The following is a 17,290-nucleotide window of genomic DNA, read 5'->3' on the forward strand; positions in this document are numbered from 1 at the left end:
CCCGACTCGCCTCCCCACCCCCGAGCGTCAACCTGCCCGCCTCAGCCGGGGGTGCTGGCTCCGCCATAGCGGCGAGGGCGCTCTTGGGTCGGATGAAGCCGCTCTTCTCCTTCCGGGCCGCGAAGACAACATGGCGGCGGGGTGGCTGTGCCGGCGTCTCTGTCAGGTGGGGTGTATAGCGGGAAGAGGAGTGGGGGACGGGCGGCTCCCTCGGGGCTGGGGAGATCTCAAACGGCGTCCTCGGGGTTGTGGGAAGGTTTGGGGATCTGCCCGGCCTCATGGGTGCAGCGGGTCTTCATGAGCGGGATAACAAAGGTAAGTGTAGAGTCTTGCATCAGGGCAGGAACAACCCCAGGTTCCAGTACAAGTTAGGGAATGACCTATTAGAGAACAGTGCAGGCGAAAGGGACCTGGGGGTCCTGGTGGACAGCAGGATGTTCATGAGCCAGCACTGTGCCCTTGTGGCCAGGAAGGCCAATGGCATCCTTGGGTGTATTAGAAGGGGGGTGGTTAGTAGGTTGAGAGAGGTTCTCCTTCCCCTCTACTCTGCCCTGGTGAGACCACATCTGGAATATTGTGTCCAGTTCTGGGCCCCTCAGTTCCGGAAGGACAGGGAACTGCTGGAGAGGGTCCAGTGCAGGGCAACAGAGATGATTAAGGGAGTGGAGCATCTTTCTTATGAGGAAAGGCTGAGGGAGCTCGGGCTCTTTAGCTTGGAGGAGGCGGAGGGGTGACCTCATTAATGTTTACAGATATGTAAAGGGTAAGTGTTACGAGGATGGGACCAGGCTCTTCTCGGTGACAACCAGTGATAGGACAAGGAGTAATGGGTACAAACTGGAACACAGGAGGTTCCACTTAAGTATGAGAAGAAACTTCTTCTCAGTGAGGGTGCCTGAGCACTGGAACAGGCTGCCCAGGGGGATTGTGGAGTCTCCTACTCTGAAGACATTCAAAACCCGCCCGGACGCCTTCCTGTGTAACCTCATCTGGGTGTTCCTGTTCTGGCAGAGGGATTGATGATGATCTTTTGAGATCACTTTTGAGATCACTTCCAATCCCTGACATGCTGTGATTCTGTGATTCACTGTTTTCTTCTGCTAAGCAGAAGTCAACAGAAAGGAAAGGATACCTGTTGTATCTGACTGAGAAAAGTAGTATTTCATGGCCTCAATCAGGTGAAAGTTACTTTATACCGTTGATCACTTTGCCTCTTGTAAAGCTTGGGCAAAAAAACCCAGACCTGGATCTAAGTTCATTCTGCTGTCTGTTCTCTACCTCTTTGAAAGTCCCTTCAAATCCCTAACATTCTGTGATTCCCTGAAGCCCTGTGTTTGTGGCAGTTGCTCTGAGTGTGAGGAAGCACATGACTTGGATTTGGAGGTCTTGTGCCAAGCCCATTTGTAGACTTGAAGTTCAGAATAATTTTGGTTGGAAAAGACTCTCAAGATCATCAAGTCCAACTGTTAACCGAACCCTGGCACTAACCCATGTCCCTAAGAACCTCATCTTCATGTCTGTTCAACCCCTCCAGGGATGGTGACTCCACCACTTCCCTGGGCAGCCTGTTCCAATGCCTGACAATCCTTCCTGAGAAGAAATTGTTCCCAGGATCCAACCTCAACTGCCTCTGACATAACTCGAGGCCATTTTCTCTGTCCTGTTGTTTGTTCCTTGGGAGCAGAGCCTGACACGGCCTGGCTCCAGCCTCCTTTTAGGTAGTTGTAGACAGTGATAAGGTCTCCCCTCAGCCTCCTTTTCTCCAAGCTGAACCCCCAGTTCCATCAGCTGCTCCCATCACAGCTGTGGTCCAGCCCCTTCCCCAGCTCTGTTCCCTGTTCTCTGAACTCGCTCCAGCACCTCAAGGTCTTTCTTGGTGTGAGGGGTCCAAAACTAACCCCAGGATTCAAGGTTTGGCCTCACCAGAGCCCAGGACAGGGGACGGTCACTGCCCCGGTCCTGTTGGCCACAAGAGTGATTGCTTTCTTTCAGGTTAAGAAAAATTGATGTTGAGGGTTTCCTATTAGTTTTCTGAAGCCCTAAGCTTCTCTTCTTTTTACCTGCTGTGTTCTGGACCTGCTCACCTTCCAGGCATCAGTCTTCTGAGTACTTCAGGATATCTCAGCCAAACAAAATGAAGGCTGTTTTTCATTAAGAGGGGAGGTGATTTTGTTTCGTGCATTGCCTTGGTTCACAGAGGAAACCGATTTCTGTTGTGTTGTAGAGTGACGTTCCACCTTCTATAATGGCCATTAGCAAGAGCACATCAAGTATACTTAAATCAGAGAATGAAGGAGGCTGTTGGAATGTACTTTACCACCTTCTGAATGCCATTTTAGTTATCAAGGTTACTGAGCATATTATTTTGTTCATACTTGCACAGAGCACCTTTAATTTTATTTTACAAAATCTTGACTTGATGCACACCTGCATAATTAATAACAAAAGGAGAAGGCATGTTGTGTGAATAATATGCACAGTCATAGAATATTGTAAAGGCTGTGGAGCTTAGTGCGTGGGATACAACTGTACTGTTTTCTCGTGTTTTGTTGTGCTCATCTTTATAACACAAAGACTGAAACTTTTATACCCCAAAACATATAACAATATATGCTGTGAGTGTATATATCTTTGTATGCAAATAATAAATCCACATTACAAGCTCAAGCAGTTAGAAGTAAAAAATACATAGCAGAGACTGCATGCACACAAAAAAACCCCAAGCCAGGTATAACAAAACTTTCTGCTTTCTTACCACAGCAGCATTTTACTTGCCTGCTGACTGCCCAGTCAGTAGTCTTACATTTGTGTCATATTCTGTGCTGTAATACTTGCACACACAGTTTAAGCCCTGCACTGAATTGAGTCTTTTATGCTCATGGGCCTGTCTGCTCCCTGAAGTGATGTCATGTGATGATGTCATTGTACTTCATATTGGCATTGAATGACAGACACAGTGTTCTGACTTCAGAGACAGAGAATTGAGCTGCTGGATAAGTAGCTAATTTTGGTTCAGCATTCTGCTGCAGCCCTCAGTTCCTCTTGAGCAAGTGAGAGTTCTGGTTCCTTTTTCCCTCCCTCAAGCAGTCTATAACTTTGCCAAATTGAGAATTGGTGGAAGGAAGTTAGAAGCCACATAATGTTCAGAAGGGAATGATTATTCTAGTGTGAAAGACAGTAATGTTGCTTCTTGTATAACAGTTTAATTCGCTTTTTAACACAGAAAACTCATGCTATCTTTTAAATATGATTAATTTAGTTGTTAGGAGTATTTGTATTTAATTTTTTTTTTTTTCCAAAAGAACGAATGTGCAAAATCACAAGAAGCTTTTTGCTGAAAAAATGAGGCATTTCTGGTTAAATTCAGAAATTGAATTTTTGCATTTATAGGATACTGTTTTTGATTGCTTTTACAACTGCAGGTCCTACTTAGGCTTGTCACTTGACAAAACGAAAAGATGTTGTACTATGACAGTGAAACTAAAGAGAAAATATTATCCTATACAGAAATGGTATCTGATGCCACACAAAACACATTTTTCTGCTAAAAACACTTTGTGATTACTATTCAGTTACCTTATTGTTAATAAGTGCATACTGTTGTTTTCTTAATGTGATCTCTTTTTTTTTAGGTGCTATTGTATGTTAAAATACTTTTCCATGCTTCTGTTTTCCTGCGTTTTCCAATAGACCAAACTTTCTAATTAGACAGGTCAATGCCTAGAAATGTGTTATGCTCTGGTGCACAAAAAATTAACCTTTAATAAACCTGTATTACCCGGTCACTTTCTGGTCTGGAGAAGAAAACCCTGTAACCTGTTTGTTTTATACAGGGATCAGTTTTTCCTGTCAATTATGCGAGCAGAATTATGCAAAAGCAGTGTTTCCTTCTGTAAGTATAAAAGGCCCTCCTTCTTTCCACTTCTTCTCCACGTTCCCTAAAAATTAAAAAAAAAAAAAAAAAAATCAAACTTTAGAAACTTACTTTATGCTTTTTCCACTACCACATTTCTAGAAGCTCCAACTTGGTAGGAATACGGCTGGCTGGATCCCATGTTGATACACAGGAGCCTAAGACTAATCCTTTGGTAAGTGTTCATAGAAGTGTATTTTGTATATTGTCTTAGTAACAAAGAGAATGTACAGAAAAACTTGAATTCATGTATTGCGGGTTTTTTAAGTTCTCTCTTAATGATGTCAAAATTGCTATAGAGAAAGAAACTATTTAGATTTTTGGTCTTTGAGATTTTTTTTTTTTCTCTTTTTCATAGGATTTCTATAGCTCTTAGTTGTCTCTTAGTCACTTTCTTCCTCCCTGTGCAGCTGTAACTCCAAGAAGCATCAGCTCTTTGGCCACATTCAGCCCAGAGCCTGCAACAGCTTAGGCAGGCTAAGGCCTTGATCCCTGGCTTGGAAGCTGGGAGTCCAGGGCTGTTGAGGTGGGAAGTTCATGAAGGCATGGGATGGAGTCACCATCCCTGGAGGTGTTTAAAAGGCATTTAGATGAGGTTCTTAGGGACATGGTGTAGTGCTAGAGTTCGGTTATGGTTGGACTCGATGATCCTGAGGGTCTCTTCCAACTGAAATGATTCTATGATTTTATGATACCTTGCCTTTAGAATCCAGATGCCTTTTGACTTTGATTTTGACTAGGGCTTCAGAAATGCATATTTGATCTGTATAATACATGCAAGCAAGCCAAAGTCTTACAGGCAGTGTTAGATCTACCCTGAATATCCAGCCATCCTGCCATATCTGGTAGCTACTGGATTTACTGTGTTAAACTGCCTGGGAGTAGACCTGTCAGTAAATAGGTGCTTCCTGGACACATGGGGGTTTTTCAGATGAGCAGTGAACCCAGGAAATCAGGAGTCAAAGCTCTAATTGAAAGTCATAAATTTGTAACTGAAAGCTATGAACTTGTACCTGGGCAAACAGAAAGGATAATATGCCTGGGGAAGCCTACACTGTATAAAGTAGCCTTATAACTGACTTAGTAAAGTGAGAGTTTTGGTTACTGTCCACAATGTTCTAGTTACCGTCTATACCCTAGCAAAGTCTCAGAGTTTCAGGGATTCTGGCACCGCTGTTTAAAATACAAGTATTGCTGCTTCAGACTTTAACAATGAGTTTCATTCTTGCTAGTGTTATCTTTTTTAGATTTATATGGCATTCCCTTTCTTTTTCTGATGAAGAAATTTTACTTAAATGTTCAGAAGTTAGGTATCTCTTCACATTTTTGCCTTCCCTGATAAGAGTGAGAACTGTCAGTCCAGGTAATATTGTAAGCCTTTTGCAGATAAACTAAAATGTACAGCTAATAGTGTGTGTTTTTTTTCCCCTCTTTACAAAGAGGCCTTACAAAGAGGGCACACAGGCTAAGAAAATATGCAGTGCATGTATTAATTAAGGAGAACATGGAGTGGTAACTCTTGTCCTTTCTTTATAAATGCAGGTGTCTGTTTCAGATGAACCGGAAACACTGTACAAGAGATTGTCCCTTTTAGTTAAGTCTCATGATAAAGCTGTGTTGGAGAGCTATGAATATTTTGCAGTGCTTGCAGCTAAAGAACTTGGCATCTCTGTTGAGAAAGTGTAAGTAACTGATCTCTAGAGTGATGTGGTCTCAGATGCTTCTTATGTTGCCTACTGTAACTCAGGTTCTATGCTTAGAAGTATTTTCTCTTTTTTGGAAGAAATCTGTGTAATCTGACATTTTTTCTCAGATTATAAATCTAACACTTCTTACATGGTAGCACAGTGATGAGAAAGCAGCAGCAGTTCTACACTCAGCACTGCCATAGGAAAAGTGCATTTTAACTGCATGAAGGATATTGACAGCATAGTTGTCAGTGCTCAAGCTTCCCTGAACTAAAGCTGGTTAATACCCAAGTATTAGCCACGCCATATGTGGGTTAATACCAAACTGTACAAATGTTTAATACTACTTTGTGGATGTTCTAATGTCAAATAAGAACAGGGATTTCTGTATAATCTTTCAGATAATTTATATTATTGTCCTTTTAGGTAAAATTAAATTTTCTTCTTGTGCTTTGTTCAGATACAACCCTCCAAAGACGATAGAACGATTGACACTTTTAAAGTCTGTACACATTTACAAGAAACACAGAGTTCAGTATGAAATGAGAACACATTACTTGTGTTTGGAGGTAAGAAAGATGTAAAAAAGAAATGTATGTTCTAGGCACACAATTTGAAGGTGTTAATAGATGTTAGTTCAGGAGTGAACATGAACTTCATATTTACTTGGGTTGGGGAGGAAAGCAGTTGGAATAGCAGAAACCATCTGACCTAGATACATTAAATGTAGCACAAGTTATTCTGAATGCACAGTCTACATAATTTTTTCATTAAAAGGCTGATTTTGACCATCATCCTAACAGCTGAATGAATGATTTAAAATACAGTAGAATTGAGGGTTATCTTTATTTGTTTTATGCTCTTGATTTCCAAGAATCAGCACAATAGGAGTTTTCTCACAAAGGGAAGAAGATGCAGTTAAATTGTTGTCATTACCAATCACTAACGGTTCTGTTCTTTGTGAGTTTGTCTGATGTTTTTAAACATGCATACTTTTCCCTGTGCAACATCGTGGCAAACTAGAACTGCATGGGGGAATACAAGAAAGGAAGCATATACAAACCACTAGCTTTGTGGCTGATGACACAGACTTCTGTATAGTTTAGAATGCAGCTGTGGTTGACTTTCTTAGAAAAAAGGTTTAATGCCAGCATTTTGTGGCTTCTGGGTGTCTTACTGTATATTTGCATGGTGCTCAGCAAAATTGGACTTTGCTTAAAGTCCCCAGACATCAGTGCAGTATAAATGCTGCCCAGGATTTATACCAAGCTTGAACTTTGAGAGTATGCAAAAGTTGGTGATTTTTTCATAACCTGCAATTAATTTCATCTGATCACCTGCAGTGTAAAGATCCACCAGTTCATCATAATCAAGGCATGTGATCACAGAGAGTATGCACAGTTCTGTGGAGTGAAATAACTACTTTATACTTCCATGAGGGTTGTGTAGAGCTCAGCTGCCTCTGTTTGATATAGAAAGGCTGCCTTCCAGTAAAATGTTTGGTCCCATAGCAAGAACTAGAGAAGCGAAGGCAAACTTTTTTTTTTTGTATTTTGTTTGAAGTATTACTAATAATAATTCATTAAAAACAAAACAAACAACAACAAACCAACACATTACTTCTGTTTCAGTTAAAACACCTAACAAGCAGTACTGCTGCAGTTTACTTGGAGTATGTTCAACGAAATTTACCTGAAGGTGTCGCCATGGAAGTAAAAAAGGTAAGTTTCCATCTCACGTTATTAACTGTTATGAGATTAAGTCCTGATGCAACTACCAGTAACTACTGAAGTCTTTAGAAAGTCCGCACAGGAAATGAGTGCAGTTTGGAAGCAACATTTTCTGAAGTATTAAACGGTAAAGAAGCTGTATTACTTGAAAACGCCACTAGGTGGCATTTTCAATCTGATAAATGTCTCAAACCAGACTAAATAAAGCAAAGTAGTTAGATGTTAACTAGTTGGTATAATAAATGGTTACCTTGCTTTCTTTTTAGACTAGGATAGAGAAAATACCTGAACACATTCGGGAACCAGTTTGGGATACATTACCTCAAGTAGAAGAAACTGAAGTCAAGTCATAAACTCACCAGGTACTTGGCTGCATTAGTGCTGAAATTAGTTTCTCCTATCAACCTAATTTACAGAGACAGTCTACTGTTAAATAAAAGTTCTCTTATACAGTAATTATATAAACTCTTGTTTCATTGAGTTATTCTTGATCATAACTCCAGTACATATATACTGAACAGGTATAAAATCGAAGAAGTTTGACTGTAGTCTGTGATCAAGAACTATGGTCATCTACAGTAGTTTGGAGAAAGCTATAATTTGTTTATATAAAAATATATGTAAAAATTTTCAATCTCCTTTTGATACTAAATGGCTTCTGAATTCTGAAATACTTGCAAAATCAATTTCACATTTGTGTGATTTTTAATGTCCTTTGAGAGTTAGTTCACTGTGAATCAAAGGAGACAATACTAGGTGCAAAGCCATTATCGACTTTACCTTCAGATTGCATTAAGCACTTCTACTTTTTCTAGGTTAACAGGGAGGACAGAGTTGCTGGAATCTGCTTCAGTATTAAGGGAGTGGCTTTGATTTGACTGCTATTAAAAGAATTTACAGAAGGAATAGCTAACTGGGACAAGACAACCAGAGAGGCTGGATCATACTTATCAATGCCAACAGCAACATTCCAGTCATTGCTTTAGGTGTTGCCTCGAGTCATCTTTCTACCTACTGACCATCTCATCTGATTTTCAATTGGAAAAGTTTTAGTTGAATTTTAGAGGAAGTTAATAGAAATGCCATGTTTGATGCTATTTATAAACCTCAGTATTTCAGCATGCTGTGTTGTGTTCTTATGAGTAAGGCTTTCAAAGCATAAATGACACCTAAACAGACTTGTAATCTGTCTGAAGTGCCCACTTTGTCCTTCATACAGCAAAATTGCCCGTTTCATGTCCTGAAATAAAGGCATCATATGCCACATGGGATGTTCTCTGTGTCACAGTGAAGCATTCCTAGCTTCCTAGAGCTCCAGTTAGAACCTGAAAGAGTCAAATCACAGTCAGTATCACTGTATGTGCAAACTAGGGAGAGGTTTTCAAACATAGGACTGAACTAAATCCTTAGGATCAGTTCAATATCACTGCCTTTTTTAATAAAGGAAAGATGAAATGAGAAGACTTGACAGCATTCGGTTGCTAAGCCTGACTTTCAATATCCAGTAGCCTGCAGTTGTACCCTGTAATCCAGACATGCATTCTTAATCCTGCTGCTCTCCTGTGCCTGTCCAATAATTCATTAGTCCCAACTAGCAAACAAGTTTAACCCAAGTCAGTCATTCAGAGATTTTAAATGTTTGATTAAGCTAATGCTCTGTCTTTCTAGATGGAATTTTGCTATTTATGAGCTTAGGCAAGAATAACCCTTCAATCTAAGTACCTTTGCTTTCTCTCCCCCGAGTTCAGGTTTCCTTGTAATCTGTATGTGGCATTCAAGGATAGACACCTCTAGTCTGAAATCCAATCAAGTTCCTTCTACCCCTGTTGTACATGGGTGTATTCTAGCCTGCTGGAGCTGAGCACTTGAGAACACGTTTAATAGAAAGGACTGAAAGTACTCAAGAACACAGACTGACTATTGAGCAAATGTTTCATAAAGTTTTCCCTTACTTAAAGGCTAAGGCAGGCAGCCCAAACTATTTGCCGTATCACAAACAAAATGGTGCTTTTCTGAGTACAGTTCCTCACTATTAGAAGACTGCTTTATGACCATCCTCGGGCTTGTATGGGTAGATGTCCAGCATTATCTGCCACTATGAGAAAATACTTTCCCAAGGGTCATAGAAAATACATGCCATGTATAGCTGTTACAGAAACGCATGAAGTGGTGGCAAATAATAAGTATCATGAAAGCAATTGCCAGATATGACAGTGAACTTCTTAATTCCATCCGTGGTTAGATTGTCTCAGTCTAAATAGGAACTGTGCTAAATATTGGCACTGAAGACAGACAAGTTTTCAAGTCCATTCAATCTTTAAAATCCTTGGTGACTGCCAGTAAGCTGGAGCTGGATTTCCTTCCACAAATATTTGGTGACTAGCAGCTGCCAGCCTATTTTAAATGTAAAAAAATGTACAGGCCAATGTATTATGTAAATAATTATGTAAATAATATATAAAAGCTGTTTATAAAATTTTCAGGCTTGTAGAATAATCTAAATCCAGAACATTCACTTACATTACTTTTCTTTGAGCCATTTAACCATTTGAAAATTGTCAGGAAGGCTCTGATCAAAGGCAGTTGTGGCAGAATCCCTATCACTTACAGATAAAAGATCTTTTAAACAGTCTAAATTATCATCTCCAAGATACCCAGGGTTCATTTGCCATATGAACACATCTTTCAGTACAAAAAAAAAAAAAGCGTTGCAACAGTTATTTCTGTCTTGTTTAGTAAAGTATTTAAAGGTGTGCTCTGAATTTATTGTCAGCATTTCATCAAAGTGCCCTAAAGCATGTATTTCCTTTTCTTATAAATGCATGGGGTTACTGGAATGTTACTTCAGTTTTGCTTTCTACAGTTAATCATACCACCACCACAACTTAATTGTCTTGTTAGCTTTAATATGACTATACAGCAACCTTCCTACTTTAGAAGTCTTTCCTGCCAGTCTCTGCATTTCACGTGCCAGGAAATTAATTACTATCTATCTGTTATTCCAGGGAGCACTGGGAATAAAGCCAGTCCAAGGGAAAGTCGTTTACCCAGGCAGCTGTGACATGAGAAAGTTTTGCTCTTTGTGTAATAGAAGGCTGCAGGTAAAACTGCTTCAAGTCTGCTATTGTTGTAGATCAAACTGCACTAAACCAGGCAGAGTCTAGTATTTGTCCCTTCGAAGTAGAAATTTGGGAAGGCAATCTCACATGCTGATGGCTTTTCTTAGCAAGCACCATTAGGAAATGCCACCTTTCCTCTGTTTTTTGCCACCCTTCCTCTACTTTCCACACATTTTCAGCCACAAAAATATCACAACTGGCTTTTAAAAATATCTTTCCTATCATAAAAGTTGGGGAGGTTTCTTGCTCCTATTTAAACAGTTCATCTTCGGGTTTCACTCTTACTAGTTTGCTGTGGTCTTTTCAAGTTCAGGGCTTTTTTTCCACAAAAAGCAGTATTCACCCTTGCCTATTGGCATGGTGAAAAGCGGAAGTTACATTTCTGACCGTCGTGCATAAACCAACCATGATAAATCACTAAGGCACTCGGAGGATCTGAGCATATGACAGCATATCAGTGCACCAGGCAATGCATGTACCACTGTATGCCCACATATACTCAGTACATCAACTGACCCGGTTTCTTTGACATACAGGAATCAGAAGTGTGTCATTTACAGTAAGAATGTTTTAAAAACCCTTTTAATACAAGCAATTTATTTGTTCAGGTAGGTGCATACCACACTTGTAGTGTTTCTGTTCCATAATGTTTTTCTACATCTCTATGGTAACAGGACAGCCTTATGACATTTGGGGTTTTGCTTCCTTCTGAAAAAAAAAGTCACCATCCCACCATTCAATCAAAAATTCCTAGTTCTCTTAACAAAAGTACCTTTCTTACAAAATGCTATTTATTGAATTACAAAAAATATGATTGATAAACAGTATATGTCGTCTTCTTTCTACTTAAATAAAATGCCACTTGATAGTATGAAAAAGCACACAATCAGTGTATCACATCTGCTGATGCAAGGTGTTTTGTACATCAGCTTATTATTATCACTCATCTTTCATTCCGTCCTGCAATGTAGATATTAACTGTGTTTTGCTTCAGTATTAGGTTTCCAGTTCAAAATAATAGGATTTTTTAATGTTAGTTATGGAAAATATTCATAGGGTTTTTTCTTGAAGCCATTATTAGAGTACAAAAGTTTCACTTTTTGCTCAGAGAAAGTTAAAATATCTACATAATGGAGATGCAGTGACATCATAACTGAGTAACACCAACAAGAATCCAAACATCTGCAGAAACTTCCGATACCCAGAACTGATTAAGGCTGCTTTAGCCTGGGGTGGTCCTGCTGCTGGGAAATTAAAGAGCAGAAGGTTTAGTTTGCCATCAAAAATCAAATGCAGTGGTGAAACTTGCAGACCAAAACATTCATTTGGTATTATCTAAGAGGGAAGGTAAAAATTAAAACCAATGTCCTGTACATAGATTTGTTCAGTAACTACTTGGCAGAAAAATTAATTCCAGTCTTTTAAACAGGATCAATTTTCAACTGTCCAGTTCTGCCCTAACACTGGCACCCACTCAAAAGCAGAGAAAGTCATAATGCAGGTTTCTCTTCTCTTTCCCTAGCCTCTCATTCAGTCTATACCTCTACCTCACTGTCAAACATTTAATAACCTGTCCCCAATGCAGGGTACCTAGGGTTGCAAAGCCTGGCCTTACACTCTCTCCCAACCCTTTTCAACAAACTAGGCATGGATGTACTGCAGAACTAGTTTGAAGCGCTGAAAGGAATGTATCCATTTTTCTTGGTGCCCACAGGAGGTTTAGGGCTGGCTCTATCTTCTTCCCCTTCTTTCACATTCAGTTTTCCATTTCTGGCATACAAGCTGGAATGCACTTGTATACCAAATTGTCATTTGAGCTATCTACTGCATTAATGTGCTTCTACGTAAATGTTTGTGGGTTTGGGTTTTTTTGAAGTTAATGGTGCTATAGACAGCACATGTATTCAGGCAACTTATGTGGTTAGTGTACCTTGGATCTTTCTAAGTTATTCCCCCTGCTTCCCAAGCCATACTAAAATTTTGAGACTTTACAATAAAGATGACATCTTATTCTCCATATTCCGTATTTTTTCAGTGTGTAAGCTTGGTAGTTCTTTAAAGAACACTAAGTTAATTGTAATGGGTTTTACATTAACAATATAGTAACTATAGTGTAAGGAGTTACTGCATCAGTAAACATTCCAGCCATTTTCTTGTCAAAAGAATTGCAGCTTGATTTTCAATACCGTCACTCAAAATACAGCTCGTGCTGGCAAAAAAACAGACAAAAAAACCACACACCATGGCAAAGCAGCTTCTAAATTTAGTTTCCATCTGCAGAATAAGAATATTAGAAGAAATATGGCTACTTGAGAACAGATATTTAATACAAAAGTACTCATCAGTGCTGTTCTTCACTTAATTAGTTTTGCTTAAGAATAAACAACTTGCATAGGTAAGTAAAAAAATGTGTCTAAACTTTTTGTTGATCATTAATGCTAGAAAAAGAGGGATGAAGAAGTTTTAAAAGTCTGTTGCCTTAAATATGGCCGTGCTCTGCTCTTTCAGTAGGTCAGCGCACCACCTCCAGTTAGCTTTGAAGAGTGATTATCACTTTAAAAGATACCAGCATAATTCTTTCACCAAAAAAGTCATGCCACATCCTGAAAGTCCTGCAGCTGAACTGGCCTGCTGAAATGGCTGGCTCCAAAGGTACTCATGTTCTTGTGCAGGGAACTTTCAGTTTTGTTAAGTTGCCTGTAAGTAGAAGGTTTGGGGTTTTCTGGTGTTAAAAATTGCATTTTGTATTTTAAGTCAGCAGCTGCCAAACACTGTGTTTGGTCCTGCCTCTGCTTTTTTATTTGCACTGTTACTTACTTTTTTGTTATTCTCTACATTTATGCAAATAGCACATTAAGGCAACATCAAGGTACTATGCGTTTGCAGAGGTGCCAGCTGTTACCAGGAAAGGATGTATAAAAACAGGCAACAGAGAAGATTGAGCAAGGATAGTGTGAGATGAAGGAAGAAATTAACTCCTTTCTTGCCCTTTTCATTGCTTCAAGCCACTGTCTTGGGAGTTATGCATCTTTTTATTATATGCTACAAAACAGCATATAGTAGACAAATCCACATTCAACTTCATAAGCTATACGCTACAGTCCATAGTGTAACTTCCACTGCCCAAGTAATGTATGGTAAAATGATTTCAAGATTAGGTCTCCGTTTGTGCATTTGGATAGGAAAAGAGTGTGAGTAATACATTCATTCATATTAAAAACATACACTAAAATGAAAAAATGATATCTCACAAGGGAAAAGGCAAAAGTAGATGTAGAAAATTAGGGATGAAGAAGAGCATAAAAGAGAGTTGCTGCACTGATGAGACAGAAGAATGAAGGCAGTGAAGTAACAATGACGAATGCATTATGTTTAGATTAGCAGAGTTCTCTAAAATAAAGGAAGCAGCTTTTATAAACTGTGTGTCTCTGGAACATGTCACACAGATGAAAGTGCTTAAGATACACAGGTAGCAGCAGCAGACTTTTGCTGACAGGGTTTAGTCATGGCTGATGACAGAATTAGGTCAGCAGAGCAGATTACAAATAATTCAGGCTTTTTGCCCTGGTTTTCTTTCCAGTATTATTGCTGGTGCATAGGGAATCTGTAAAAAGATATTGCTGGTATGACTGATGTGTTACCATGCTTGCAACTAGAAGCTCCAGTGTAAATCATGCGATGTAACATCACAAATGCTAGTTCAGTGAGAAACTTGGTTTAAAATTTTGAGGTCAAGGGAGTGATTAGCAGTTGTGTTTCATTTAGAACAGAATGGTGGAAAAGCTGTGGAGAGAGCCTCCAGCAGAGAGCTACAAAGATGATGAGGGGTCTGCAGCATTTTTCTTATGAGGAGAGACTGAGGGAGCTGGGTCTGTCCAGCCTGGAGAAGAGAAGGCTGAGAGGGGATCTCATCGGTGTTTATAATTATCTCAAGGGAGAGTGTCAAGAGGATGGACCAGCTGTTTTTCAGTGGTGCCCAACGATGGGATGAGGGGCAATGGAAACAGACTGAAACACAGGAGGTTCCATCTAAACACAAGGAGAAACTTCTTTACACTGACAGTGCCACTGACACTGGAACAGGCTGCACAGAGAGGTTGTGGAGTGTCCTCTGGAGCTATTCCAGACCTGCCTGGATGCATTCGTGTGCAGTCTACTCTGGGTGAACCTGCTTTAGCAGGTGGGTTGGACTAGATCAGGTGTGTCAAACTAATTTTCATCAGGGGTCACACCAGCCTCGCAGTTGCCTTCAAAGGGCCTAATGTAATTTTAGAACTATTTATACAGTCCTGAAATTACATTTATACAGTCCCAAAATTAAAGCTGTCCCTTTGAAGACAACCGTGAGGCTGGTGTGACCCCAATGAAAATGAGTTTGAAACCTCTGGACTACATGATCCCCAGAGGTTCCTTCCAACCTCAGCCATTCTGTGACTTCTGTTGGGCCTCCTCTTCCTCCTCTAGCATTATTGTAGAGGGTTTCCAAGAAAAAACGTGTAGCTTTTGGCAAAGTGCTGCAGATCAGAGGTCACTCTGGGAAGGTGCTCTAGCGCCAGTACCTGACTGTGCCATTTGCTGAGTTCCCCTTCAAATCCAGAGGATCAGTCTATGGGTAGGTTAGATTGCATTTAGGTTATTGCTGCTTCTGGATCTGAACGTTGCATTGATCTATAATGCTGTGAGAATTAAAAATTATTAATGTGAATAAAGCCCAGAGCTTCCTCTTAGTGACTTTCTAGAGTTAGAAATCGGAGCCCTTGTGTGGAGTTCTGGCTTGTGCAGATGGCCCAAATGTATGCAAGAAAAATATTATGCTAAAAATATAAAATAGCTTTAAGTTGTAGTCACTGTAGAGCAAAGGGGAAGGCAAAATCCCTTCTGCGACCCCCCACATCTGTACTTCCTTGGCACCCACCCCCGGCGTGCGACTGTGGCCACAGCCCCTTCGTCCTGCGGGGATTTACGGGGAGCCCGAGGGCGCAGCGCCCGGGCGGGGCAGCGCCGGGAGCTCGGGGAAAGGGAATGGCGGAGCGGGGCGCTCTGCAGACCTCGGGTTTGCCGAGACCATCCCGGTCTGCAGCTTCCAGCCATGACCCACAGCCCCGCCTTCCCCAGACGCGGCTGAAACTGCCTGCCGGGGGCGCGACGCCCTCCCCGGACATCGCCGGGAAGCGCCGGGGTGCGGACACCGCCGCGGGGCGCTGGGAGCCTGGTCCGGCGCGGTCCCGCCGCACGGCAGCGCGACAGCGGCGCTACGAGCGTGCCGTAAAGCGGCGTGGAGCGCCCCACGTGGGCGGGCGGCGGTGGCGGCGGCATGGGGAAGCGGCGGGGCGGGCGGGAGCTGCTGCGCAGCCTGACCAAGCGGCAGAAGAAGCACCTGCGGGAGTTCGGGGAGGAGCACCCGTTCTACGACAAGTGAGTGTCGCGGCGGGCGGGAGCCCCGAGCCCCTCGGCAGGCCGTGCCTTCCCCGCGGAAACCGGGGAACCGCGGCTGCTCCGGGGCTCCAGGCCCGAAGCCTGGCCTGCACAAGGGGTGCGCTCTCTCGTAGTGCCCGAGGGCCCCCGAGCGGAGAAGGGGAGCTGCGGCTGCCGCCCCCGAGCTTGAAATCTCGAGGGAACCGAGGAAAGCAGAAGATCCGAGCTCAGATTTGCTTGTAACAAATGTCGTAAAGTGTTCTCGAGCAGTGGCAGAGCCGAGCGGTGTCAGGTGCGCTGCTGTTCTGGCCCTGGGTCCGTCCCACGGCTTGTCTGGGCTCCTGTTCCTTCCACACCTCGCTCTGGTCTCGCCGAGGCCGTGCAATTGCAGCACTGCAGATCTGTGGTGAGACCGTGGTTGGTGCAGAGTGCCCCTCTGTCAAAAGGGCACCCTACTTCTGGACCCCCCTGTACGCTCGCGAGGAGTGAGCTGCTTAGTCCGAATGCTCTGTGACTTGGTGCTGCTGTAAACTCTTAGAAACGTGTGAGGAAGGCACTGTCAGGTCACTTGTTCAGTTTAACATTACGTGCCTTTAATAGCAGGGAAATAGTGCTAAGGTCTGTTATTTGTGTGTATCACTGGGATGGAAGGCAGAGCCCTGGCCTGTGCCTCACCCCATGCAGTGACACACTGTCCTGCTCAAAGCTCTGCATCTCTTTGAAGGAGCTGAGGTTAGCTTAAGCCCAGCTTGTATGGTGTCTTGTTTGCAGAATTATAGTCCAAACAGCGGTTAATTAATGCTGTTTTTCCTGGATTATGTGTCCTTCCCACTTCACAGATCAATATTTAGTGCTACAGGCAGGATCGTGCTCTGGTTACCTTTGCACAAGCGACCCTTGTAGTTAGATTCCTTTTAACACCTCATATTCTAACTAAAGCCAGATTCTACTTTAAAACATTTAACTTCTTGCTCAGTTATAGTGCTTGAGCACTTCACTTTCGCATACAGAGTATAGCATCACCTGAGGGGGTTACCTCACAAGGTAAGTGCTGAGTCTGTTTTCTTAGCAAGAAGTATGTGATGCTTTGGTTTTAAGCTTTCCTTTAACTTCTCTAAGACTCATATGACTCATCAGTTCTTTCTCCCCATCATCTGTTTCATCCTTGGTATAACATCATTGACAGAGTAAGAATTTTCAGTGCTTTCTTTTCAGGGTTTCTGGAAGACCAGAAGCAACTCAAATCTGTGAACTGGTAATATACTTTTATTTCTTCCTTACTTTCACCTTTGTGTCGCTCAGTGAGGTGAAACACTTAGCATTTCACATTACCAAGTTATTCCGGCTGATCAAGTTGTTCCCTTTAGAAAACCTGCATTCAGGAGGAAAAAAAATGAATGCGATTTTTGTGTGGCTCTGAGTTGT

General features: G+C 41.8%; 2 protein-coding genes across 7 annotated transcripts in view; both read left to right on the forward strand.

Moving 5' to 3' along the window:
* Positions 1–17,101, forward strand: MRPS10 (mitochondrial ribosomal protein S10). Of its 4 annotated transcripts, none has more exons than XM_065058361.1 (8): positions 1–166; positions 3,834–3,892; positions 4,016–4,088; positions 5,456–5,595; positions 6,062–6,170; positions 7,233–7,322; positions 7,598–7,693; positions 17,081–17,101. In XM_065058361.1, the coding sequence occupies exons 1-7, from the start codon at positions 131–133 to the stop codon at positions 7,682–7,684; spliced, it is 594 nt and encodes a 197-aa protein (XP_064914433.1). In that variant the 5' UTR covers positions 1–130; the 3' UTR covers positions 7,685–7,693; positions 17,081–17,101. The 4 variants fall into 4 exon arrangements, with proteins under 4 accessions (XP_064914433.1, XP_064914430.1, XP_064914431.1 ...); XM_065058358.1 differs by lacking the exon at positions 17,081–17,101 and adding an exon at positions 8,147–12,467; XM_065058359.1 differs by lacking the exon at positions 17,081–17,101 and adding an exon at positions 10,337–12,467.
* Positions 15,728–17,290, forward strand: part of UTP25 (UTP25 small subunit processome component) — a 29,769-nt gene continuing 28,206 nt past the window's right edge. For all 3 annotated transcript variants that reach the window (XM_065058356.1, XM_065058354.1, XM_065058355.1), the window contains exons 1-2: positions 15,728–15,865; positions 17,081–17,120. In XM_065058356.1, the coding sequence (XP_064914428.1) occupies positions 15,765–15,865; positions 17,081–17,120 (141 nt within the window). In that variant the 5' untranslated portion in view covers positions 15,728–15,764. The remainder of the gene's footprint in view (positions 15,866–17,080; positions 17,121–17,290) is intronic.

The sequence above is a fragment of the Columba livia genome, chromosome 3, assembly GCF_036013475.1.
Source record: "Columba livia isolate bColLiv1 breed racing homer chromosome 3, bColLiv1.pat.W.v2, whole genome shotgun sequence".
Taxonomy (NCBI): Eukaryota; Metazoa; Chordata; class Aves; order Columbiformes; family Columbidae; genus Columba; species Columba livia.